The sequence below is a fragment of the Vigna angularis genome, chromosome 1 (assembly GCF_016808095.1).
Source record: "Vigna angularis cultivar LongXiaoDou No.4 chromosome 1, ASM1680809v1, whole genome shotgun sequence".
NCBI classification, from domain to species: domain Eukaryota; kingdom Viridiplantae; phylum Streptophyta; class Magnoliopsida; order Fabales; family Fabaceae; genus Vigna; species Vigna angularis.
The window spans coordinates 939,409-963,870 of record NC_068970.1 but is presented as its reverse complement, the minus strand read 5'-3'; the positions used below and the strand labels follow the sequence as shown (position 1 = coordinate 963,870).

Sequence of the window (24,462 nt, the reverse complement as noted above, 5' to 3'; positions counted from 1 at the left end):
AAGGAGAGGAGCACTTCACGAAAGTGCCGCTGAGCGGCAATTACCGCTGAGCGGTACTATCGCAGATGGGCTTAAGTTCCCCTTAGCGGGACCCGAGCCCATTAGGGTAATTTTATACCCCAAGCTGCGTTTTAGGGTTTATTTTCTGGCTTCTCTCTGCACAAACACTTCCACACACATTCTCTTAGGTTTTCCACATCTTTTCACTCTTCCCTCTTTAGAAAATCTCTCTTTCACTCACTTTTTCACTAGTGTGCCATCAAAGTTTGGGGTTGGAAGAGAGCATTCTAGTTTGGAAGCATTCTCATATCATCTAGCATCTCCACCCAAGTAAGTAAAATGCATTTGGTTCATTCTAGGGTTCTTGAATTTGAATGTGATTGTCAAAGCATGAATATTTAGGGGTTTTGATTTCTATGCATGATTTGATGATATATTTGATGTTTGAACTGATTAAACTGCATGATTATGAACTGGAAATATGAAAATTGCATTTGGGTGGAGTTAGGAAAGCTTTAAAACAAGATTTTCGAAAATCTGCAGAGTCACCGCTGAGCGGCATTTACCGCTGAGCGGCACTCTGCCAGATTTGATTTTTCTGGTTTGTTGCGTGGCACAGGTGGCGCTGAGGGGAAATTCTGGCCCTCAGCGGTGGTTTATCTTAAAAAGGAGTTGTGTTCTGTGTTACTAATGATTAACATCATGTTCTGTGGTTTTGGTTTGTGTTTTGAATGCAGGAATGGCATCCTCTTCAGGAAAGAGATTGAAAACCATGGCAACTAAGAGGAAAGAAAAGGAACCAGAGCAACCCCACTCTAGTAGGTTCCTCTCTAGGAAACATGAGAAGCACTTTAGGGTGGTTCAGGACAGGAGACTTCTAATGGAGAGAAAGGTTGGAATGATACCTAACTTTGCTCCTCAATTTGGAGAGCAAGTGTTAGGGAATGATTGGGGAAAGCTAGCCACTTATCCAGCACCTGCCAACATAGCTGTGGTCAAGGAATTCTACACCAATGCAAAGAAGATTGGTGACCATCCAGCTGAGAATTACTTGGGCTATGTCAGAGGCCATGCTATCAGGTTTGATCCTGATTCTATCAACAACTTCCTGGATACTGTGTGGGCTGGTGAGCAATGTCAGTTTGCTCTTAGCATGGAGGAAGGTGCTGACTTTGAGGATGTTGAGAGAGTACTGTGTATACCTGGAGGACACTTCCAAAGGAATAGATCTGGCGCAGTGGTTAACATTAGGAGGACAAATTTGACTCCTCTTGCAAAGTATTGAATGGCATTTTCTCATGCCAACATTCAGCCATGTTCACATGTGTCAGATATCACTCTCAGCAGGGCATTATTCATCTACTGTGCTATCAGAAATTTGAATGTTAATATTGGGCAGGTGATAGCTGATGAGATTAGTGTGTGTGCTAACACCTCAAACAACAAAGCACCACTAGGACATCCTTCTTTGATCACTCACCTTTGCAAGCAAGCTGGGGTGGACACTTCTGTTCCACCATTTGAGAGGCCAAGAAAAGCTATTGATGAGGCTTATTATAGACAGTACTGTGGAGGTGAGGATGCAGCTCAGCCAGTTCCACCACGCCGTGCTCGTAGAGAGAGAGGGCCAGCACAGAGCCAGACATCTGCTGATACACATGAAGCAAAACCATTCCAGATGAGGGACATGTATATGTCTCTTATAGGTGCTCAGTTGCAGTCCATTCACAGAGGGCAGGTGGCCACTGCTGAGATGATAGTAGGGATGTATGATACACCTCCAGCCCACAGGTGGACTATGGATGAATTCCATAATGTCGTAGCTTGGCCAGAAGAACCAGTACATGGAGGAGGAGCTAGAGCAGCTGAAGCTTCAGCAAGAGATATGGAAGAAGATGAAGCTGAGGAGGAAGATGCATTTGATGAAGATGAAGATGAGGAGGAAGAGGAAGATACAGAGGACAACTCAGACTGATGAGGAGCTGAGATAGCATTTACTGATGAATGCTATCAAATGATTATGCTTTTGTGGTTTAAGTTTTCTGAACTTATTTGTTTTGTTTTTAGATTAGGGTTTGATGTACTCTCTTGAAAACCTGGTTTTGTGTGATGGTTTGCTATTAACTGTGATTGTGTGATAAGTAATGCTTGATGATGCTTATTGATTGATTGATGTTGAGATGATGTGCACATTAAATTATACAGGTGATTCACAAGCTTTGTGAACAAATGCAGGATATCATGATTGTGATTATGAAATTAAGCAGGATGTGTATGTCAAATGTGAATGAGCTTATATGTGAGGTTTTGAGCTCCAGAGTTGTTATTGTTGAATGCTATTACTTTGAAAGCATGAATGATTTTGCCCAGGTTTTTTATGATTGAATCAATTGCTTGTTTTGCATCATGTGATCAAGGCCATTTGTTGGAACCCTTGTTATTGGCCAAATTCATAAAGTTAGCCTACTAAAAGAGAACACGTTGTGTTCTATCCTTTGAACCCTTAGCCTTGAACATACACTTGAAATCTTTGATTGAAAATCTTTACCTTGAGTTAAGTAGAAGATCTTGTATGGTATTGTTAAATGTTCAAGTTTGGGGTTGATGGGAAAATATGAAAAGAAAAGCATTGAGCTAAGAGCTAAAAAGTAAGAATATGCGAAGAGAAAAGAAAAAGAAGCAAAGCTCAATGCAAATGCAAATGCAAAGGCAAGTTGGGAATGAATAAGATAATTGTGTTGTTATGATTCTCTTAACTCAAGGATTTTGTGATCCAGAAAAACCAATTTTCTTGTTAGCCCAGCCACATTATAAGCCATTTGTCGCAACCGGAATCGCGACGGGACGACGATCCAAAAAAGAAACGGGTTTGGAAAAGAGATTTGGAGTCGCCACCATAGTTTATTCTGGAAAACTACGGAAAAACCATAAAATAATAAGACACGGTCCACGAAAACCAGATTCTGGGTTCGGGAGTCGGTTACGCGTAGGGAAGGTATTAGCACCCTACAGCGCCTGCCCGAAGGCAGTACCTTTTAACTAAATGCGCGAATATGATGTGGTTTTCAAAATGTTTAACTATTCCCTAAAATAAAATTCTAAATAAACAAAATATATTTTTTAGTTTTTTTGGGCCCGACAAGGATTGACCTTGCTCCTACGTATTCTCATTCAAAATGAGAAATCAGGGTTACGTAGTTCTTTCGGAAACTGTTTGAGAAATTTGTTTGGAAATGATTTTGTATTTTTTGAAAATGAACCTGACAAGGACTGGCCTTGCTCCTACGTATCTCCATTTTTGGTGAAGAATCAAGGGTAACGTAGTTCTAGCGGTGAGATTACTTGTAGTTTGGGAATATTTTAGTATTTTTAATAAAGAAGGAAAAAGTTTTCTAGCACAAGGCCTACGCGAGCGGTCGCACGTGTGCTTAAACCTTTTCAAAATATTTTTATTTGATTTTTAACTTTTTATAAAAGAAAAGGGAAAGATTTTCAGCACAAGGCCTACGCGAGCGGTCGCACGTGTGCTTAAACCTTTTTAAAATATTTTTATTTGATTTTTAATTTTTATAAAAGAAAAGGAAAAGATTTTCAGCACAAGGCCTACGCGAGCGGTCGCACGTGTGCTTAAACCTTTTCAAAATATTTTTATTTGATTTTTAATTTTTATAAAAGAAAAGGAAAAGATTTTCAGCACAAGGCCTACGCGAGCGGTCGCACGTGTGCTTAAACCTTTTCAAAATATTTTTATTTGATTTTTAATTTTTATAAAAGAAAAGGAAAAGATTTTCAGCACAAGGCCTACGCGAGCGGTCGCACGTGTGCTTAAACCTTTTTAAAATATTTTTATTTGATTTTTAATTTTTAAAAAAGAAAAGGAAAAGATTTTCAGCACAAGGCCTACGCGAGCGGTCGCACGTGTGCTTAAACCTTTTCAAAATATTTTTATTTGATTTTTAATTTTTATAAAAGAAAAGGAAAAGATTTTCAGCACAAGGCCTACGCGAGCGGTCGCACGTGTGCTTAAACCTTTTCAAAATATTTTTATTTGAAATTTTCTATTTTATATGTGTATATAAGTAAAATTATTATTTATATATTTTGAAATAAGTGGACAAAATAAAGTAATAAAATAAAAAATGAAATGAAATAAGATAAATAAAAAGGCAAATGAATAATTAAATAATAATAAAAACAGGGGTACCAAAATAAAAATAAAATGATGTCTAACGGTCAGCCGAAAAGCTTGGATAACGAACGGTCCGTGGTAAAGGCCGAACGTACGTTGGGAAAAGACTCAGAGTCACGAGCGCTCGTTGGGGAGAGTTGACGAACGTATGTTGAGAAAAATAGACTGAATGACGAGCGTTCGTTGGGTGATACAACGAACGTACGTTGAGTACAGGAAGGTAGATGACGAGCGTTCATTGGACGCTGAGAAGAGGAGGCTAGTCTACGAGCGCTCGCTGGGGACGAGCGTTCGTTGGGTAGATGAGGTGAGTAGAGGCCAAATGACGAGCGCTCGTTTGGGACGAGCGTTCGTTAGGAAAATGAGGTTGAATGGCGCACACTCGTTATGGACGAGCGTTCGTTTGGAAGATATGGGTTGGATGACGAACGCTCGTTATTGACGAGCATTCGTTGGGAAGATGATGTTGGATGACGAACGCTCGTTATGGACGAGCGTTCGGTTGGAAAATGAAGTTGGATGACGAACGCTCGTTATGGACGAGCGTTCGTTGGGATGATGAGGCTGGAGGAGCCCGAATGACGAGCGCTCGTTGGGATGATGAGGCTGGATGGCGAACGCTCGTTTTGGACGAGCGTTCGTTGGGAAAATGAGGTTGGATGACGAACGCTCGTTATGGACGAGCGTTCGTTGGGATGATGAGGCTGGATGACGATCGTTCGAAAAAAAAAAAAAAAAAAAACCAAAGGTCCCTGGACGTACGCTCAATTTTGGGCCCGGCCCAATTGAATGGTTTCTAACCTAGAATTTCCTAGGGGTTCTACCTTCCCGCTCTCATTCCTCACCCACTCAGATTCAACAGCCTCCCGTAAGCTCCCTCTCTTATCTCACACACTCTCCAGAGACCCAAGTTTCTTTCCCTCTGACCAGGAAAACCCTAAATCTGGGAGGCACGCTGCCGCCACCTCGGCCGGAACCAGCCACCGCCACCTCTGCCAAGACCACGACTTGGCCTCGCCGGTGACAACCTGAACTCCTCCTTTCGAAAACGCCAACCCAAGGACGGGTTTACCTCCCCGCGCCGCATCTCCGTCTACCTCTTCGGCTACCTCCCTCACAGCCCAGGCCGTCGGAACTCAACATCGTAGCGCCCTTAACAGCGGCCAAGCTCTGCTTCCCCACCTCCTTCGCATATGCACTACTATGCCTTCGAACCAGCCACCGCGCCACCACCTTCTATTAGTCTTGACGTCGCCAGCGACACCACACTCCACCGGAGCTACCGCCGGTTGCGGCATTTAACTCTCTCTTTCCCTTCTCGTGAATGACGAAAACGCACTCCCTGGGATGACTCTTCATAGTGCTCTGTGTGAGATCCCTACTAACTCTAGGAAGATCATACGTAAAAATGGGTTGGCGAGATGATGATGGGAGCCTAGTGGAGGCTAGGCAGTGAGGTTGGTATGGTTAAGGGTGAGGGAGTCAAGGAATTTGAGGTCAGGCCGTGGTATAAGGTGTTGCAGATGGAAATGAAGAGGAGAGGGATGAAGATAATGGACCGTGGTCATGAGGTGTATGATGGATGTGGATGGGGGTGATAAGCAGAGAGGAGTCAGTATCATGAGGGGATAAAGATGATCAGCTCGTCGTAAGGTGTTTGATGAATGAAGAGTAAGGCGATGCAACAGTGAACATATACAGTGTATGCAGACAAATACACAAATAGCAAATTCAACAGAGATCTGTGTAAAAGCAGCCAAATAACTCTCTAAACAGCATTACTTACCTTTCGAAGATCTACGTGCTTTGATCAATATCGTGCTTCCACTGAGTACTCTTCTCCGGCTGCCTTCTGTCTCTCTTTGCAGATGCGAAAATGGTGAAAAACTCCTCAGCGATGGATCCTCCAAGATGAAGAACAGAGATATGCCACCACCTCCTTTTCTTCTCTCCGAAAATCTGGAAAAACGCCTCCTCACCACCTCGTCTCCGATTTCTCTCCTCTTCCTCCTCCAAAATCCTCCCGCCTTCTTGGAAAATATTCCCCAACCACCTGGTCTCCTCCCTTTTCTCTTTCCAAAAAAAATCTTAGAAAAATCCTTTTTAACAACTTTTCTCCCTCCTTCAGACACGTCCCCCATATCCCCTTTTCCACGTTTTCTATATTTTTTTTATTTTTTATTTTTTTATTTTTTATTTTATCTCAATTTTATTTTATTTTTCAATTATTTTTAATATTATTTTTCAATTTTTGTTTAATTAATTAATTTTTTTTTAATTATTTTGATTAATTAACTCTATTAAAACAAATTGAAAATAAGAAATAAAATAGAAATTGAATTAAAAGCAAATATCTAGATACATAAAAAAATAAAATAAAAAAAATAAAATAAAAGAAAAATAATAAAAACACATTTTTTCAACCCGGACAAAATTGGGTGTTGACAGCTGCCCCTCTTTACTTAGATATTACTAAATAATATGAAAAATTAATCTTTTCGTATTATTTAAGTAAAGCTAAGTAAAGATAAAGACACTAATTTTGTCCGGGTTTCAATCATGAAAGAAAACGAACAAAACAATTCAAGTTACGATGCCAAATGACCAATGTCAAGTAATAACAAAAACTAAAACCTGGATTTGACCATTGCCTCGCAGAGGGCCAAACTCACAGAACAGAAATTTAAATCTGACCATTGCCATGCAGAGGGTCGATAACAGAAAATTAAAACCTGGATTTGACCATTGCCTCGCAGAGGGCCAAACTCACAGAACAAAAATTTAAATCTGACCATTGCCATGCAGAGGGTCGATAACAGAAAATTAAAACCTGGATTTGACCATTGCCTCGCAGAGGGCCAAACTCACAGAACAAAAATTTAAATCTGACCATTGCCACGCAGAGGGCCGATAACAGAAAATTAAAACCTGGATTTGACCATTGCCTCGCAGAGGGCCAAACTCACAGAACAAAAATTTAAAACCCGACCATTGCCATGCAGAGGGCCGATAACAAAAAACTAAAACCTGGCTTGCAGCTTTGAAAAGTTGATAAATGCCGAGTAAAACATGAAGATTTTGCAAACAATTTTCCTCGCTTCCTCTGAGATGATGTTATGTCATGATGATGCATGGATGCATAGACACATGAGACCTTCCTTTTTTCATTCATTTTTTATTTATTTTTTTTTATTATTATTTTTTTTATTTTTTATATTTTTTTTTTGAAAATTCCATGCTTGGAATCCATTGTTAATATTGTCATCAAACACAATGTATGTTCAAAACGCATTTAAAAACAACGTTGATAGGTATAGAACCCTTTAATGAGCAGGAAGAAAGTGTAACCCCGAGTTAAAATTCTTTTTATCGCTTTTTGCAATCTAAATTAACTTGAACCCTGTATGATGTGGGAGGATGGTTATGAAAAACAACTGAATAATGATTTTCTGTGAGTAAAAATTAACGTATGTGTGTCCCTCATTTGGGGGAAAGTGCTATTACCATGTTGTGCTCCCATACTGCCCCAATTTTGCACAATGGAAAAGCGAAAAGATTTGGGTATGAAGGATCCCCAAATTGGATGATCGTCGATTGACAGGGAGACCTCTCTTTTTTTTTTTTTTTTTTTTTTTTTGAAAATAACACTGAATTGTGTCGTTCACCACATTATTTGGTTTCAAAGTTAAATTCGCGAGAAAGATTAGGACCAACAGTCTTCAGTCAGCGTGGACTTTTATGGGCTTGTACCGTGGTTAAAGGTCAAAGGGTTTTGAAAGAAAGGATAATGAAGGCCCAAATAATTGTTTGACGGTTAAAATCTTTAGACAAGAATCATTTGCAAGGTGCCCAGTCAACTGTCTTTAGGGATTTGAACTTCAGGCATATTTATTGTTGTTTTTTTTTTTCTTTCTTTCCCTTCGGATCATTCTTTTCGTTGCCCCTGTTGTGATCCTTTATGATTCTTTCCTTTTCATTCATTTTTTCCTTTTTCTTTGGATGCTTATGAGGTACCCTTTTAATTTGACGTCGACCTGCTAATGATTCTTGTCTAGGGTGATGAAAACAATTATGCATTTTGGCTCAAAAGGGGTGCAATTGGTTGAACTGCTTTTGACGATTGGGTAACAAAAAACGGCCACACGTCACTCCGAATCTTGTTTGTCTGACTTTCTCTTGAGTTTAACCCTGAAACTAAACTATGTAGTACTTGACACATCAACTTCATTTTTCCTTTGTTTTGTTTCCTTTGTTTTCTCCTTCTTCTTCTCTCTTTTTTTTATTTATTTTTTTATTTCATCTCATCTCCCTAATCAACGGATTATCGGTGATGTGTAACATGATGAAAACTGCCCCAATATTAGGCATATGGCGAAATCCTTCGTCTTGTGGGAAACGGAAAAAAAAATAGGGTTCAAGTAATGTGAATGCAGACGCTTTATCAAGAAAAGAACACCGGTTACACCCAAAACCTTGAATCAAGAAAGGGCTCTCCAACGGTATTTTTTCAAAACCTTTTTTTTTTTTTGTGTGAAAATACTATGTCCTTGACAACTTTATTAACAACAAACTCAACATGTGACCCTTTTTTTTTCGTTTTCCCTTTTTCGACATCCTCCAGGACCGAGCTCACCAACCTGATATACCTGTGATGCTTTTATCGACATGTGTTTACTTATTTTCATTTTCATTTTTCCTTGATTACTTAACAGCTCAGCGTGACATGCAATATTTCAGATGGAATGCAAACAACCAAAATATGAATGAACTACGCGAACTTTCTTTATTAAAAAAACATAGAGTACAATAATCTTTAACGATAATAATCAACATCCCCTTAATAGCAACCACTATCACGGAATCATCATGCGTAAAACTTTTTTACTGCATCAGAATTAACTGGCAATGGTAACTCCTCTCCGTCCATTCTCGTGAGAATTAGTGCCCCACCAGAAAATGCTTTTTTCACTACAAATGGCCCTTCATAATTTGGAGTCCATTTGCCTCTATGATCTTTTTGTATAGGTAGAATCTTCTTCAACACCAGCTCACCTTCATGAAATTCTCTTGTGTGTACCTTTTTATCAAATGCCTTCTTCATTCTTCTTTGGTACAATTGTCCATGGCATACTGCTGTTAATCTTTTTTCATCGATGAGATTGAGCTGGTCGAAACGAGCTTGAACCCACTCAGCCTCTTCTAATTGGGTTTCCATTAAAACTCGTAAGGACGGAATTTCCACTTCAAACGGAAGTACTGCTTCCATTCCATATACAAGCGAGAAAGGCGTTGCCCCAGTCGATGTTCGTACCGAAGTGCGATAACCATGTAAAGCAAAAGGAAGCATTTCATGCCAATCCTTATATGTGACCACCATCTTCTGCACAATCTTCTTGATATTTTTATTAGCAGCCTCTACTGCCCCATTCATCTTTGGACGATAAGGAGAAGAATTAAGATGATGAATTTTGAACTCCTCACATAACTCTGTCATCATCTGGTTATTCAAGTTAGTGGCATTATCGGTGATGATCCTGTTAGGGAGCCCGTATCTGCAAATCAACTCCTTTTTTATGAACTTGGTCACCACCTTTCTAGTCACATTAGCATAAGAAGCAGCCTCAACCCACTTGGTGAAGTAGTCGATTGCGACTAATATGAAACGGTGTCCATTTGACGCCTTTGGCTCTATAGCTCCGATGACATCTATTCCCCACATCGAAAAGGGCCACGGTGCAGACAACACGTTCAAGGTCGTGGGTGGCATATTGATATTACTTGCGTATACCTGGCATTTCTCACACTTTCTCACATGTGTACAGCAATCATTTTCCATAGTCAACCAAAAATACCCCGCTCTCATTATCTTCCTGGCCATTGAGTGCCCATTCATGTGCGTGCCAAATGTACCCTCATGCACTTCTTTTAGTATCAGTTCGGCTTCTTTTGCATCTACACATCTAAGGAGAACCATGTCATGATTCCTCTTATATAGAATATCCCCACTCAAAATGAAACTGCCAACCAACCTCCTTAACGCCCTTTTATCGTTTTCGGATGCCTTCTCTGGATATTCTCGAGTCTTAAGATAATGCTTGATATCAAAGTACCAAGGTTTACCATCTACTTCCTCCTCGATGAAATGACAATACACTGGCCCCGCATGACTCTTCATTTCAATCATTGGCAATTCTGCATCTTGATCAACTTCAAACATCGACGACAAGGTAGCCAACACGTCCGCTAATTGATTATCTTCTCGCGGTATATGATTAAACGTGATGGAATCGAAATACTCAATTAATCCCCTGATGTAAGCTTGGTATGGAATTAATTTAATATCCCTAGTCTCCCATTCTCCCTTCAATTGATGGATAACCAAAGCTGAATCTCCGTATACATCCAGAATTTTTGCTTTAGACTCTATTGCTGCTCGAATACCCATAGCACAGGCTTCGTATTCTGCGATATTATTTGTGCAATTAAAACACAACCTTGCCGTCATTGGAATGTATTGATTCTTAGGAGAGATAAGCACTGCCCCTATTCCATGCCCCATTACATTCGATGCCCCATCGAATAATACCGTCCAGGCTTTTTCATTTTTGTCATCTCTGCTCTCAGCAAATAAAGCCATGATATCTTCATCAGGAAACTCAGGTTGCATCGGCTGATAATCACTAATGGGTTGATGGGCTAAAAATTCTGCTAAAGAGCTACCCTTGATAGATTTCTGAGTAACATATACAATGTCGTACTCCGATAATAGCATCTGCCATCGAGCTATCCTTCCAGTGAGAGCGGGCTTTTCGAATATGTACTTGATAGGATCCATTTTAGATATCAACCAAGTAGAGTGACTCAACATGTATTGCCTTAAACGATGAGCAGCCCACGCCAGTGCACAACAAGTTCGTTCTAACGACGAATATCGTTGTTCGCAATCTGTGAACCTCTTGCTCAAGTAATATATGGCATGCTCTCTTTTCCCGTCTTCATCATGCTGACCCAATACACAACCCATTGAATTATCCAGTACGGTCAAATACAAAATGAGCGGTCTTCCTGGCATAGGTGGACGCAATACAGGAGGGTCCTGCAGGTATTGTTTGATCTTTTCGAAAGCAACTTGACAATCTTCATTCCAGACTACAGCCTGATTTTTTCGTAGCAACTTGAACATTGGTTCACAAGTAGCAGTTAATTGGGAGATGAACCTAGCAATGTAGTTCAGCCTTCCCAGAAAACCTCGAACCTCTTTTTCTGTTCTGGGCGCCGGCATTTCCGTTATCGCTCTTACTTTGTCAGGATCAACTTCTACCCCTCTTTGGCTGACAATAAAGCCCAACAATTTTCCAGACTTTACTCCAAACGTGCATTTGGTGGGATTTAACCTGAGTTTGTATTTTCTCAGTCTCTCAAATAATTTCCTTAGATTGAAAATATGCTCCTCTTCTGACTCCGACTTTGCAATCATGTCATCCACATAAACTTCAATTTCCTTATGCATCATATCATGAAAGAGTGTCACCATTGCCCTTTGGTATGTTGCCCCAGCATTCTTGAGTCCAAAAGACATCACCTTATAACAGAATGTTCCCCATAACGTGATAAAGGTCGTTTTTTCCATATCTTCCGGTGCCATTTTAATTTGATTATACCCCGAGAATCCGTCCATGAACGAAAATAACGAAAATTTGGCCGTATTATCAACCAGAGTATCGATGTGTGGTAACGGGAAATTATCTTTCGGACTTGCACGATTTAAATCACGATAGTCAACACACATTCGAACCTTCCCATCCTTCTTAGGCACTGGTACAACATTCGCTACCCATTGTGGGTATCTTGCCACAGCCAAAAATCCTGCGTCAAATTGCTTTTGGACCTCTTCTTTAATTTTTAAGGACATTTCCGGCTTCATTCTTCTCAGTTTTTGCTTGATTGGAGGGCATTCCGGCTTGAGTGGGAGCCTATGCTGCACAATATCGGTATCTAGACCCGGCATGTCATTGTAAGACCACGCGAACACATCTTTAAATTCCTTCAACAGTACGCGCAATCTTTCCCTTACTTCCGTCTTCATACTAGTACCGATTTTCACCTCCTTTATCTCATCCTTCTCTCCCAAGTTGAGTATTTCAATTTCCTCCTGATGGGGTTTAATCTCCTTAGATTCTTGTTCCACTAATCTCAACAATTCTGGAGAGGGTTCCACATCATCTTCGAAATCATCTTCCGTATTATTGATAGGGTGCTCAAAATTAGGAACATTGATATCGTTATTTTCAAAACAATCATTGTCACATCTGCATCATTTAAATTTATGAAAAAGTATAAATAAATAAGATAAACAAAGAAAAATGCCAAATGATGATGAAATGCATCTTTATTATCACGCTGAGTGAAAAGTAAAAAAAGAATCAATCCGCAAAATCTCAGTTCTAAAGCCCCAATCGAAACTATAAGCTTAATTAAAACTATTACATTTTGTTCACATTAAGCATCACAGGTAAATCCAGTGTTTCCCAATTGTTGAGTTGAGTATCAGGGGAGCAAGCCCACACAAAGCTCAAACTTTGAGGCCTTTCTTCATCCTCCACAGCTGCTATCTGGCCAGTGTTGATCCACCCAGCACTGCGGAAGCTTTCCTTGATGTCAACAATGTGAATTTTGCTCTCTTTGGGCCCTCGTCTTTCTGCACGGGCCAAACTGCGTTCTTTTCTTTCTTCAATCATCCTTTTCCTGTCTTCCCTGGTAGGTTTGTATCCCAAGCCATATCTGTTCTTGTTTTCAACGATTTCTATAGGGAATGCTCGCCCCTGCCGATACTTACCCAAACCTTCCCCATATACATAGCCCCCTTTTATCATAATCTTGGCCATCATAATAGAAGCACATGATAGACGAGGATTTACTGGAAACGGTTCCACACAAGCATTTCCCACAATCTCCAACGACTGGAAGGCTGTTTCGAGAGCTTCCTCAGCCGCCTCGATGTAGCGTGTGGATGATGGCCCACTCACAAGAAGATCTTCTTCTCCTGATACTATCACCAGCTTATCTCTCATCACATACTTCAACTTCTGGTGTAGTGTAGAAGGCACAACCCCAGCCGAATGGATCCATGGGCGCCCCAATAGACAACTATAAGCTGGCAGGATATCCATAACCTGGAACGTTATTTGAAAGACACAAGGGCCAACTTGCATTGGTAAATCCACCTCTCCCATCACTTCTCTTTTATTGCCATCGAACGCCCTCACAATCATTGAACTCGGCCTCATATGCATTCCTTCGCAAGGTAGCTTTTCCAAGGTTGCTTTCGGCATAACATTCAAGGAGGACCCATTGTCCACTAAAACACGTGCTATAACATGATCCAAGCATTTCACAGAGACGTGAAGAGCCTTGTTATGCCCTCTTCCTTCAGCTGGTATCTCTTCATCCGTAAAGGTGAGATAATTATTAGCAACAATATTGCCAACAATACCCTCGAATTTATTCAACGAAATACCTTGCTCCACGTGAGCCTCACTGAGTATCTTCATTAGCAACTTTCTGTGTGATGCTGAATGCATGAGCAAGTCTAACAAGGATATACGAGCAGGCATACGGTTTAACTGTTCCACCACCTTATATTCACTTTGTTGTATGAATTTTAAAAATTCACAAGCCTCCTCTTCAGAAACTTCTCTCCTCTCTTCCTTGTCGGGGATCTCCTCTGTCTGTGCACCCTTCCCCTTTAAGAATTCTTTTGCCTTCGCAGCCATCGTTGTTTCCTTATCATTGACTCTTTCTTGTGCCAACTCTGGTGATGTGAAAATTCGACCACTCCTAGTCATTCCACCTATCCCTGATATGTTTTTGACGACAGGGTCAACGTTTTGTGCTTCGCTTGACGCATGTGTCCCATATCTCCATGGGACGGCTTTTTCGTTCTTGTAAGGAAAAGGAGCTGGTACACGGATAACAACGGGCGACCTTCCTTGAGTTGGTGGGATAGAGGTAGTCTTAGTGAAACGAATCACCAATGGTTCTGGTAAACTCATGCCGGATTCATCACCAGTTTGTGCAAATACATTTCCCTCCTCCTTCTTGTAGCATACCTGCATCAGGCCACGATCTAACAGGTCTTGCAGAATTTCTTCAAACTTAACACACTCCTCAATAGAGTGCTCAGCATCTGGGTGGAGCGCGCATGCCATACTCTCATTATAATCACCCTTCAAGATACCCACTTTCAGCAACGCCTCCAAAATAAACCTCCTAGAGCTCCTGACCTCTTTCACATTCCTCACCAGCTCATGCTCTTTCACTTCGACGGCATTCGTCGAAGCACTTCCATGCCCAGATAAAGGATTGGCCTCAATATTAGGCTTATCCTCTTGGAACTTTAACCACCCAGAATCAATTAGAGTCTGCACTTTATGCTTGAAAGCCAGACACCTCTCAGTGGAATGACCAGCGGCCCCTCCATGATAACTACACTTTGCATCTGCATCATAACCTCTTGGGTATGGAGGCTGCAAAGGCTTCAGGGGACAAACGACAACCAGACCTTGTTTGATAAGATGAGGTAATAATTCCGTATAAGTAGTAGGAATTGGGGTAAAGTTAACATAATTTCTTTCTTGGTTCCTTCTTGGATAAGTATTTGGACCCACATTCATATTGGAACCTACGTTCGCCCCTCCCCTCCAATTATTCGTCGGAATGTATTGTGGTTGATAGTACCCTGGTTGCTGTTGAGGCCTAATTTGATGACCAAATGACGCATTAGCTGCATGTGGATGTTGACCCCAGTATGGTCGATAGTTATGAGTGGGAACCTGACCTCTCCAGACCGGGGTTGCAGATGTTGCATGCACATCTCCTTCCTTTCTTTTTCCTGAGTTGAAGTTGGGTTTTTTGGAATGTGCAACCACCGATGAGCCATATGCAATTTTCCCATTCTTCAACCCGATCTCTATCCGCTCGCCTATCACAATGATATCGGCAAAATTTGAAGATACATTTCCCACCATATGTTCATAGAATGGTGGTTGGAGCGTATTAACAAACATTGCCACCATTTCTCTATCATACAAAGGTGGCTCAACTTGTGCAGCCAATTCCCTCCACCGCTGAGCATACTCCTTAAAGGTTTCGTTGTCTTTCTTTGACATGTTTTGCAGCTGTAAACGATCTGGCGCAACATGTGTATTATATATATACTGCTTCACAAAAGCATCAGCCAAGTCCGCCCAACAACGAATTCGAGTCGACTCTAAATGGGTATACCAGTTTAACGCCACTCCAGCCAAACTATCTTGAAAAACATGGATGAGCAGCTGCTCATCATAAGCATATGCAGCCATCTTTCTACAAAACATGGTTAGATGGCTCTTTGGGCATGTATTTCCCTTATACTTCTCAAAATCTGGCGCTTTAAACTTATGTGGTATTTTGACGCCAGGAACCAGGCTCAATCTAGAAACATCCCCAAATCCATAACTTTCATACCCCTCAACAGCCCTCAATCTTGCCTCTAGGCTCTCCAGTTTATCCTTCGCCCCATCAACATTACTAGTTACCCCCTGAAACAAAGTATATGGCGCAGCCCTTGTAGAAAAGCCCTCTCCGGTAATCACAGGTGGCACCGGGGTTACTCGTATTCCATCAGTCATGCTTGCATACATCCCTTCATTTACCATAGGTGCAGACATTACAACAGGTCCCTGAGTACTGATTGGCGGTACGTTAGCAGTGGTAGGGAAAGAGAATGAAGTTTGCTCCCCTTCTGTGTATTCTCCCACAGGCGGGGTGTAACCTGCAGGTAATCCATACATTGGGAACGAAACAGATTGGCTCCCAGCGTTGAACAACAGAGGGTAATATTGAGCACTTCCCTCAACTTGCGCAGGCGTCACCCCTCCCGTAGTCTTCAGGGCTTCGAGAGCCGCCAAAATCTGAGCCATCTGATCCTTCAACTGGCTGACATCGGCCTTAATAGACTCGTGTGACTGCTCCCAATTCTCCATGACCTTCGAATTAGCTCTGGTCCTGTACGGATGTCTTGGAAAACTTGCCGTTGTTTTCTCACTTGTACTGTTGATTATTTTTTTATTAAATTAGATAAGGATGAAAAAATGCAAAAAGAAAACATGATGCATGCTAGTGATAAGTGGAAATCACAGGATAACGATGACAATACTGATGGAAAATTAACACAAGCCGATACCAAACAAACATCCCCTATCTTTCATTTCAAGAAAATTTGATCCATTACAACGTTTAAGTAACAAAACACATGATTCTGATGTACATCAATCCCGCGCCCGGGCAATGAAAGATTTCATCTCTCCCACCAACCATTTACAATGATTAATAAACAATTCTATTTCCGTTGATGAGTTACAAAAATGAGTGCTTGCTTCAGCATTCGACACCATCCTGGGGATGTCTTCAATTGCCCCGTTTGCCAAAGCAGCCAACTGAGAGAATCTTTCCTTCCAGTGCTTTACAGCCATTTCTTGTTCGGCGATGTGCTCTTTCATTCGCTTTATCAAGGCCTGATGCCTTTCTTCAAATTCTATCGACCTCCATCGCTCCTCCTGTTCCTCGATATATTCCTCCATTTGTTTTATCAGAGTTCGATGCTCTTCCTCTGCTTCTGTTAGCTTCCAACGCTCCCGATTCATATCCGCCTCAAACGACATGGCCATCTCTTTCATCTCATGCCCCGCTTTTTCTATCTGAATCTGCGCTTCTCTTAATCTCTTCAGGGCTTCTCGCTTATCTCTTTTGGCTTCTTCGTAGAGGTGCTTCCACTCATTTCCCTCTTCTAAAGCCACCTTCTTCTCATTTACCCTCATGGATAATTCCTTACTCGCGGCAGCTAGATCCTGTTTCACTCGAAATGTGTAATCCCTCTCAGCCTTCTGGCTTTTGACAAGGTTTTCATAAGCCCGCGACTTTTCTTCATTATCATTTTTCATATCCACAAGATCATTACGCGCCCTTTGTAATTCGTTTTCCAACCTAGCATTCCTCATTTTCAATTTCTCCATCTCAGCTTTTAATTGTTGCACCTCTTCACTTTCTGGAGCTTGGGATGGTCCTTCACTAACTGATTGATCCTTGATTGGCTTGAAAGGCAGCTTGACTACTTTTACTCTCTCCAGAATCCAGGTGTGATAACTAACCCTGCTATCCACTACTCCATCCCTCAAGTCCTTCTCTGCTCGAACAACATTTTCCCATGCACTTTTAACCTTTCTTAACAGTTCGATGAAATGCCCGTCTTCGTAATAAATGAATAGGGTAGCAAGGTAATCTGATGAAGGTGCCCCTTTCATGGGATACCCAAATTGTCTTTGCACCAAAAGAGGGTTGTAATTTATACAGTACCGGGCACCTATGAGAGGCACGTTAGGAAAACTACCACAATGCTGGATAGCCAGTTTATTTCCGAGCCAAGGAAGGCGTCATTTTATACTTCTTTCGCTCAAGCCAGCAAGGAATCGGGCCCAATCGTTTCCTCCTTTACTTTTAAGCCCTTGGTGTGACAAAGTCTCCGATAGACTCTTGACATCGACCATCTCCTTAAACACGCGCGCTGTCATCCATGTATACAACGCCGGTAAACAACAAAGAATCTTCTTTCCCTTTCTCTCATGGCAAAAATTCAAGGACCCATAAACATCCGCAAGGACTGCTGTTACAGGATTCTCTAATCTGGTTTTACTCGCCACGAAGACGTCTATCGCGGTGTAATCCACGAATTCTTCTATTTTGGGAAACAAGACAATGCCATATATGGTGAGGGCTAATACATCCATGAAAGTTTCCCAATCCTCTTTATCAGCCAGGTGATGTAAATACTGCTCTAGATATCCCTGTGATAACCCATGCAATTGATTCCTCATCATCATCCTGTCTTCAAGCTCCTTGGGATGTAATTTCATAATGGTAGCAACGGTGGGTATAGAGGCATGATGCTCTAAATGTTGATAGGGAGTGGTGCCCTCCAGTGGCAAACCCAAGATATGCTCGAACTCCTCTATGGTTGGCGCCAACTGAAAGTCTTGAAATGTGAAACATCGAAGCGGAGAATCATAATATTGTGCCAAGGCTGTGATAGCGGGTATTTGTACTTCAACCTCCATTAAATTCAACAAATTTCCATATCTTCTCTGAAAGGTTTCCCTCTTCATAGTTTTAAGCCTCTTGCCCAAGTTTATCAGCCCGGTCAAATTTCCAACATGGGTCCTTAGACTATACTTCTTTCTTAAATCGGAAGAATCGGTGTGCCGTGTAGCATCGGATCTTGTGTTAACATCCATCTTGTATGAAGTCAAGTAGGTACCTGTGATTTCCTTTAAAATTAACATGTTACTAAATGATGTATGAATATGATGCATGATAATAAAACAACATGACGAAACAAAGCACATGCATGGTATAAAATGGAATGTCACAAAAAAAAAAATGAACAGCGTGAGGGTTACAGAAGTACATATTCCTCCCATCGTGCCCTACCAAAGGTTCACTGCTTGGAGTTCAAGGTCAAGTATATGCAATCTCACAAGGATGATTCCCTGAACCTAAAGGTCAAAGGTCACTAGAGCTATGGCCCCCTTCATAGCATCTCCACAACAGTCGAGTAATCAACTAGGTGCGGAAACACATATGAAGAGAACAGACTCTAGCTGGAGTTCTCACGATAGCCAAACAGGAAGTACATCCCAGAGTGACACCGCTACACAACCCCTCTAATTCTAAGCTACGCTCAGACCCGGGTATAGGGCCCCACTCATGATATGCTAGAAGTGTGTGTGTGAAGGGAGGAAATTATGCACACCCAAACCCTCACCTGCAAAACAACCAGAAAAATTCCCAGGCAGATATGAACATATTGTCTACCCTAGGGTTCAATATTCAACAGTTATTGCAGTTATTCTAAATATCAAGCACAAATAGAGAAAAGGGAAAGAAAAACACATAAGCAAAACCACATCGAATTCGCGCATTTAATTAAATGGCTCGACTCTCTAAACGTCCCCAGTGGAGTCGCCATCTGTCGCAACCGGAATCGCGACGGGACGACGATCCAAAAAAGAAACGGGTTTGGAAAAGAGATTTGGAGTCGCCACCATAGTTTATTCTGGAAAACTACGGAAAAACCATAAAATAATAAGACACGGTCCACGAAAACCAGATTCTGGGTTCGGGAGTCGGTTACGCGTAGGGAAGGTATTAGCACCCTACAGCGCCTGCCCGAAGGCAGTACCTTTAACTAAATGCGCGAATATGATGTGGTTTTCAAAATGTTTAACTATTCCCTAAAATAAAATTCTAAATAAACAAAATATATTTTTTAGTTTTTTTGGGCCCGACAAGGATTGACCTTGCTCCTACGTATTCTCATTCAAAATGAGAAATCAGGGTTACGTAGTTCTTTCGGAAACTGTTTGAGAAATTTGTTTGGAAATGATTTTGTATTTTTTGAAAATGAACCTGACAAGGACTGGCCTTGCTCCTACGTATCTCCATTTTTGGTGAAGAATCAAGGGTAACGTAGTTCTAGCGGTGAGATTACTTGTAGTTTGGGAATATTTTAGTATTTTTAATAAAGAAGGAAAAGGTTTTCTAGCACAAGGCCTACGCGAGCGGTCGCACGTGTGCTTAAACCTTTTCAAAATATTTTTATTTGATTTTTAACTTTTTATAAAAGAAAAGGGAAAGATTTTCAGCACAAGGCCTACGCGAGCGGTCGCACGTGTGCTTAAACCTTTTTAAAATATTTTTATTTGATTTTTAATTTTTATAAAAGAAAAGGAAAAGATTTTCAGCACAAGGCCTACGCGAGCGGTCGCACGTGTGCTTAAACCTTTTCAAAATATTTTTATTTGATTTTTAATTTTTATAAAAGAAAAGGAAAAGATTTTCAGCACAAGGCCTACGCGAGCGGTCGCACGTGTGCTTAAACCTTTTCAAAATATTTTTATTTGATTTTTAATTTTTATAAAAGAAAAGGAAAAGATTTTCAGCACAAGGCCTACGCGAGCGGTCGCACGTGTGCTTAAACCTTTTCAAAATATTTTTATTTGAAATTTTCTATTTTATATGTGTATATAAGTAAAATTATTATTTATATATTTTGAAATAAGTGAACAAAATAAAGTAATAAAATAAAAAATGAAATGAAATAAGATAAATAAAAAGGCAAATGAATAATTAAATAATAATAAAAACAGGGGTACCAAAATAAAAATAAAATGATGTCTAACGGTCAGCCGAAAAGCTTGGATAACGAACGGTCCGTGGTAAAGGCCGAACGTACGTTGGGAAAAGACTCAGAGTCACGAGCGCTCGTTGGGGAGAGTTGACGAACGTATGTTGAGAAAAATAGACTGAATGACGAGCGTTCGTTGGGTGATACAACGAACGTACGTTGAGTACAGGAAGGTAGATGACGAGCGTTCATTGGACGCTGAGAAGAGGAGGCTAGTCTACGAGCGCTCGCTGGGGACGAGCGTTCGTTGGGTAGATGAGGTGAGTAGAGGCCAAATGACGAGCGCTCGTTTGGGACGAGCGCTCGTTTGGGACGAGCGTTCGTTAGGAAAATGAGGTTGAATGGCGCACACTCGTTATGGACGAGCGTTCGTTTGGAAGATATGGGTTGGATGACGAACGCTCGTTATTGACGAGCATTCGTTGGGAAGATGATGTTGGATGACGAACGCTCGTTATGGACGAGCGTTCGGTTGGAAAATGAAGTTGGATGACGAACGCTCGTTATGGACGAGCGTTCGTTGGGATGATGAGGCTGGAGGAGCCCGAATGACGAGCGCTCGTTGGGATGATGAGGCTGGATGGCGAACGCTCGTTTTGGACGAGCGTTCGTTGGGAAAATGAGGTTGGATGACGAACGCTCGTTATGGACGAGCGTTCGTTGGGATGATGAGGCTGGATGACGATCGTTCGAAAAAAAAAAAAAAAAAAAACCAAAGGTCCCTGGACGTACGCTCAATTTTGGGCCCGGCCCAATTGAATGGTTTCTAACCTAGAATTTCCTAGGGGTTCTACCTTCCCGCTCTCATTCCTCACCCACTCAGATTCAACAGCCTCCCGTAAGCTCCCTCTCTTATCTCACACACTCTCCAGAGACCCAAGTTTCTTTCCCTCTGACCAGGAAAACCCTAAATCTGGGAGGCACGCTGCCGCCACCTCGGCCGGAACCAGCCACCGCCACCTCTGCCAAGACCACGACTTGGCCTCGCCGGTGACAACCTGAACTCCTCCTTTCGAAAACGCCAACCCAAGGACGGGTTTACCTCCCCGCGCCGCATCTCCGTCTACCTCTTCGGCTACCTCCCTCACAGCCCAGGCCGTCGGAACTCAACATCGTAGCGCCCTTAACAGCGGCCAAGCTCTGCTTCCCCACCTCCTTCGCATATGCACTACTATGCCTTCGAACCAGCCACCGCGCCACCACCTTCTATTAGTCTTGACGTCGCCAGCGACACCACACTCCACCGGAGCTACCGCCGGTTGCGGCATTTAACTCTCTCTTTCCCTTCTCGTGAATGACGAAAACGCACTCCCTGGGATGACTCTTCATAGTGCTCTGTGTGAGATCCCTACTAACTCTAGGAAGATCATACGTAAAAATGGGTTGGCGAGATGATGATGGGAGCCTAGTGGAGGCTAGGCAGTGAGGTTGGTATGGTTAAGGGTGAGGGAGTCAAGGAATTTGAGGTCAGGCCGTGGTATAAGGTGTTGCAGATGGAAATGAAGAGGAGAGGGATGAAGATAATGGACCGTGGTCATGAGGTGTATGATGGATGTGGATGGGGGTGATAAGCAGAGAGGAGTCAGTATCATGAGGGGATAAAGATGATCAGCTCGTCGTAAGGTGTTTGATGAATGAAGAGTAAGGCGATGCAACAGTGAACATATACAGTGTATGCAGACAAATACACAAATAGCAAATTCAACAGAGATCTGTGTAAAAGCAGCCAAATAACTCTCTAAACAGCATTACTTACCTTTCGAAGATCTACGTGCTTTGATCAATATCGTGCTTCCACTGAGTACTCTTCTCTGGCTGCCTTCTGTCTCTCTTTGCAGATGCGAAAATGGTGAAAAACTCCTCAGCGATGGATCCTCCAAGATGAAGAACAGAGATATGCCACCACCTCCTTTTCTTCTCTCCGAAAATCTGGAAAAACGCCTCCTCACCACCTCGTCTCCGATTTCTCTCCTCTTCCTCCTCCAAAATCCTCCCGCCTTCTTGGAAAATATTCCCCAACCACCTGGTCTCCTCCCTTTTCTCTTTCCAAAAAAAATCTTAGAAAAATCCTTTCTAACAACTTTTCTCCCTCCTTCAGACACGTCCCCCATATCCCCTTTTCCACGTTTTCTATATTTTTTTTTTATTTTTTATTTTTTATTTTATCTCAATTTTATTTTATTTTTCAATTATTTTTAATATTATTTTTCAATTTTTTTTTTTAATTAATTAATTTTTTTTTAATTATTTTGATTAATTAACTCTATTAAAACAAATTGAAAATAAGAAATAAAATAGAAATTGAATTAAAAGCAAATATCTAAATACATAAAAAAATAAAATAAAAAAAATAAAATAAAAGAAAAATAATAAAAACACATTTTTTCAACCCGGACAAAATTGGGTGTTGACACCATTAAAAAGTCCTTGTGATGATGCATGCTTGTGAATGTTTTTGATTGTGGTAAAATGAAAGGCAAAGTTGATTCATGTGACATTGTGATAGTGGAGTGAATGAGCGAAACACTGTACCTCTTATACACTTGTGTGTTGAGTGAAACACTTTACCTAGTGAGGAAATATTCCATAAACACATGAACATCCATGCTTAATTGATTGATCATTCATGAAAAATAGCATTTGTTGGAATTTAAATGACTTTGTGAACACTAAAGCATGTGCACATCTTGATTGAACTCTTGGTCATAAGTTTGAGTGAAGTTGTTACTTATCTTGAGAAAATGATTTTGAATGAGTGAACCATCATATGAATTGGTTGGAGATGGAGTTACATTTTGTTTGCTTGAGGACAAGCAAAGTTCTAAGTTTGGGGTTGTGATAACAGTTGAAAAACTGTTATTTTCATGCTTAAAATTGATATTAAAAGCAACCTTTAGACTTAGAAACTAGCTTGAAATCAATGCTTTTATCTATATTTTCAGAAATAAGAGAGCTGGACAGGTTTATGCTTGATTTGAGTGTTTTTGTGCAGGTTTTGAGGTGAATTTAGTGAAAGAAGTAAAGAAGAAGAGAAGTGGAATCATAAAAGGAAGCAAAGAGTGCAAAAAGAGAAGTCGAAGGCACCGCTCAGCGGCATTTTACCGCTGAGCGGCACTCAGGAGGTCACGGGAGGTCCGCTGAGGGGCAAACTGGCCGCTGAGGGGAAGAAAAGTGAAGCGAGGTCACCGCTGAGCGGTATTTACCGCTGAGCGGCACTTTTTGGGCTTGGGCTTTTGTAATCTTTTGTAACTCTAGAATAGTATATAAGGACTTGCACGTCCTAGGGTTAGACATCTTTGGCAGAAACGAGGCAAACACTCTCTCTTCCACCCCTTTGAAGGAGGATCTTGGATGCTCAGGCTACCTCTTCACCTTTTTAGGGTTTATTCTTTCATACTTTCATTGTAATTCATCTAGGTTCACCATGAATATGGTGAACTAAACTCTGTATGTTTGTTGGGGAATCAATGTAATCTCTTGAAGCTCTCATATATGGAATTTATGCTTGCATCTTAATCTAAGACTTATGCTTTCTTTCATCATTAGTTAGGGTTTTTCCTCTTTGCTCAATGCTTGCATTGTTTAACTCATTCTATTGCATGATTATTGGTTTTGTCGATACGGACACGTACGGGGAAGTCTAGATCCGGGGAATTTCTCCCAATGGTATATTGGTTGTCGTTAAGCTCCTGCACTTATGAACTAATCATTAGGAATGCTAGGAATTGTATGAACTATTTGATTAGGGAGAAGCCATCTAGAATGGTACTTTAGAGAGTGGCATTAACAATGATGATTTGAATGTTGAATTCCTAAAATGTATGAGAGTGGATGAGATGAAATTGACCCCCAACAACATATTCATCCATATATTTCATTGAAAGTGTTTATCTTTTGTCTTTGCCATTGATCAATTCATGCATACATGTTTATTTTTCGTCTTGCATATTAAAATCTAAATATTTCGTTTGTAAGTCCTAGCTAATCAACAAAT

The 24,462-nt window shown here is 41.1% G+C and overlaps 1 protein-coding gene across 1 annotated transcript; it reads right to left on the bottom strand.

Annotated features, from left to right (window-relative positions):
* Nucleotides 1–9,053: 9,053 nt before the first annotated feature.
* On the bottom strand, nucleotides 9,054–16,212 carry LOC108336911 (uncharacterized). The gene is made up of 2 exons (XM_052866923.1): nucleotides 12,677–16,212; nucleotides 9,054–12,498 (listed from the first exon to the last, which is right to left on the bottom strand). Exons 1-2 carry the CDS (start codon nucleotides 16,210–16,212, stop codon nucleotides 9,054–9,056), a joined length of 6,981 nt encoding a protein of 2,326 aa, XP_052722883.1.
* Between the last annotated feature and the right edge of the window lie 8,250 nt (nucleotides 16,213–24,462).

What these genes read in the sequence shown, in the direction of transcription:
- LOC108336911 (XM_052866923.1), bottom strand. Translation starts at nt 16,212, where the DNA reads ATGGAGAATTGGGAGCAGTCACACGAGTCTATTAAGGCCGATGTCAGC. An exon ending in ATGCTTAATGTGAACAAAAT is followed by an intron (nt 12,499 to 12,676) that starts GTAATAGTTTTA and finishes TAAATGATGCAG; the next exon opens with ATGTGACAATGATTGTTTTG.